The following is a 1,387-nucleotide window of genomic DNA, read 5'->3' as shown; positions in this document are numbered from 1 at the left end:
CCCCACCCCCCCGGTTCCTACGCTTAGGCAGTGTGAACGGCCTGGCAAAAAAAATCCGATTTGACAAAAAATCGGAATTGGGTCACTTCAGGCTGTAGTGTGAACACACCCTAAATTTTGTAACACCCTCATCATGTCTTTGCCAAAGCCGGCAGTTCATGTATTTGAGAAATAATTAAATGTTGATGACATTTGAGGATATTTTTTAAAATGTTTTTTTTGTGGAATCCTTTATGCAGCCCAGCCTCACCAAGACTCTGCCTCCAGCGGCCCCCGGGTAAATTGAGTTTGAGACCCCTGATTTACAGCTTTAAATAAAGACTGATTTTATCTTATCAAATCATGTTCTTTGATTTCTCCAATGAATTTAGCACAATTCAGCCTGATCTGCTCTGTGAGAAAGTCCAGAAGACACAGATGGAGGACTCAACAATTACCTGGATCTATGACTACCTGACTAACAGACCACAGTTTGTGAGACTGAAGAACTGAGTGTCTAACCAGGAGGTCAGCAACACAAGAGCTCCACAGGGAACTCTGTACATTTCAGACTTTCAGCATGAGTCCGACTCACTCTTTTATACACGAGGCCCCAGGACTCCAACATTAGCCCATTCAAGTCTGCACACATGAAATATACATTTGATGCTCTGCATACCTCCATTACCAACACATGCAAAGTTATCTGCATGTGACATATGTAAAATTTGCTATATCCAAAAAAAGATACATGGCTGTGAGTCTGTGATCCAGATCAATGTTAGATACTTACAATCTGAGTGATGAGCTGTGAGGCTTCTGTTTGCCCACTAACTGGGAGCAGAGACAAACCTAAGTCAAACACCACAAATCTCTGCAAAGCAGAGAAGTATTGCTCACTGAGCTGTGTCCTCTCCACTAATACCAGCTCCTGAAAGCTGCTACTGGCCTGAAAAACACAAGAAGAACAGTGCAGACCAGTGAGAAGGTTTGCATAAAACTATACTGTCAGACAGCTCACTGGTACCACCTACGTTTCTGTATCGAACCAGCTTCCTTTTGTAGCCATTTCCTGCTATTATGTCACACTCTGACACATAAAGAAGCCTCGTTTGGCTGGGAAGATGGAAATCTGTGACACCCAGCTCCTTTTCAAAGAGGATTTTCACACCTCCATCTGCAGAAGAAGTTCAGTGAGGTGACCATTGGAATGCGAAAAGATGGCAGGAGTTCAAACTGATAAACAGTAATGTCAGTTCAAAAGTAGAAGTCATTATTTAGATTTACTACAGAGTGATAGATTTCAAATCTATTTCTTTCAAATGCTATGTAATTTGGATATATATATTATATATACACACATAACAGCAAATGTCATGGCTGTTATGTGTGTGTATATACACACACA

General features: G+C 41.3%; 1 protein-coding gene across 1 annotated transcript in view; it reads right to left on the bottom strand.

Moving 5' to 3' along the window:
• faap24 (FA core complex associated protein 24) overlaps positions 1-1,387 on the bottom strand; it is a 10,410-nt gene that overhangs the window by 6,535 nt on the left and 2,488 nt on the right. Inside the window, exons 2-3 of the mRNA XM_007544618.2 lie at positions 1,014-1,156; positions 773-928 (exon numbers count right to left, since the gene is read on the bottom strand). Coding sequence (XP_007544680.1) covers positions 773-928; positions 1,014-1,156 — 299 coding nt within the window. The remainder of the gene's footprint in view (positions 1-772; positions 929-1,013; positions 1,157-1,387) is intronic.

This window comes from Poecilia formosa, unplaced genomic scaffold (genome assembly GCF_000485575.1).
Source record: "Poecilia formosa unplaced genomic scaffold, Poecilia_formosa-5.1.2 Scaffold1388, whole genome shotgun sequence".
Classification (NCBI taxonomy): domain Eukaryota; kingdom Metazoa; phylum Chordata; class Actinopteri; order Cyprinodontiformes; family Poeciliidae; genus Poecilia; species Poecilia formosa.
Note: the sequence above shows the minus strand (reverse complement) of the source record. Positions and strands in the feature narration are given on the sequence as shown.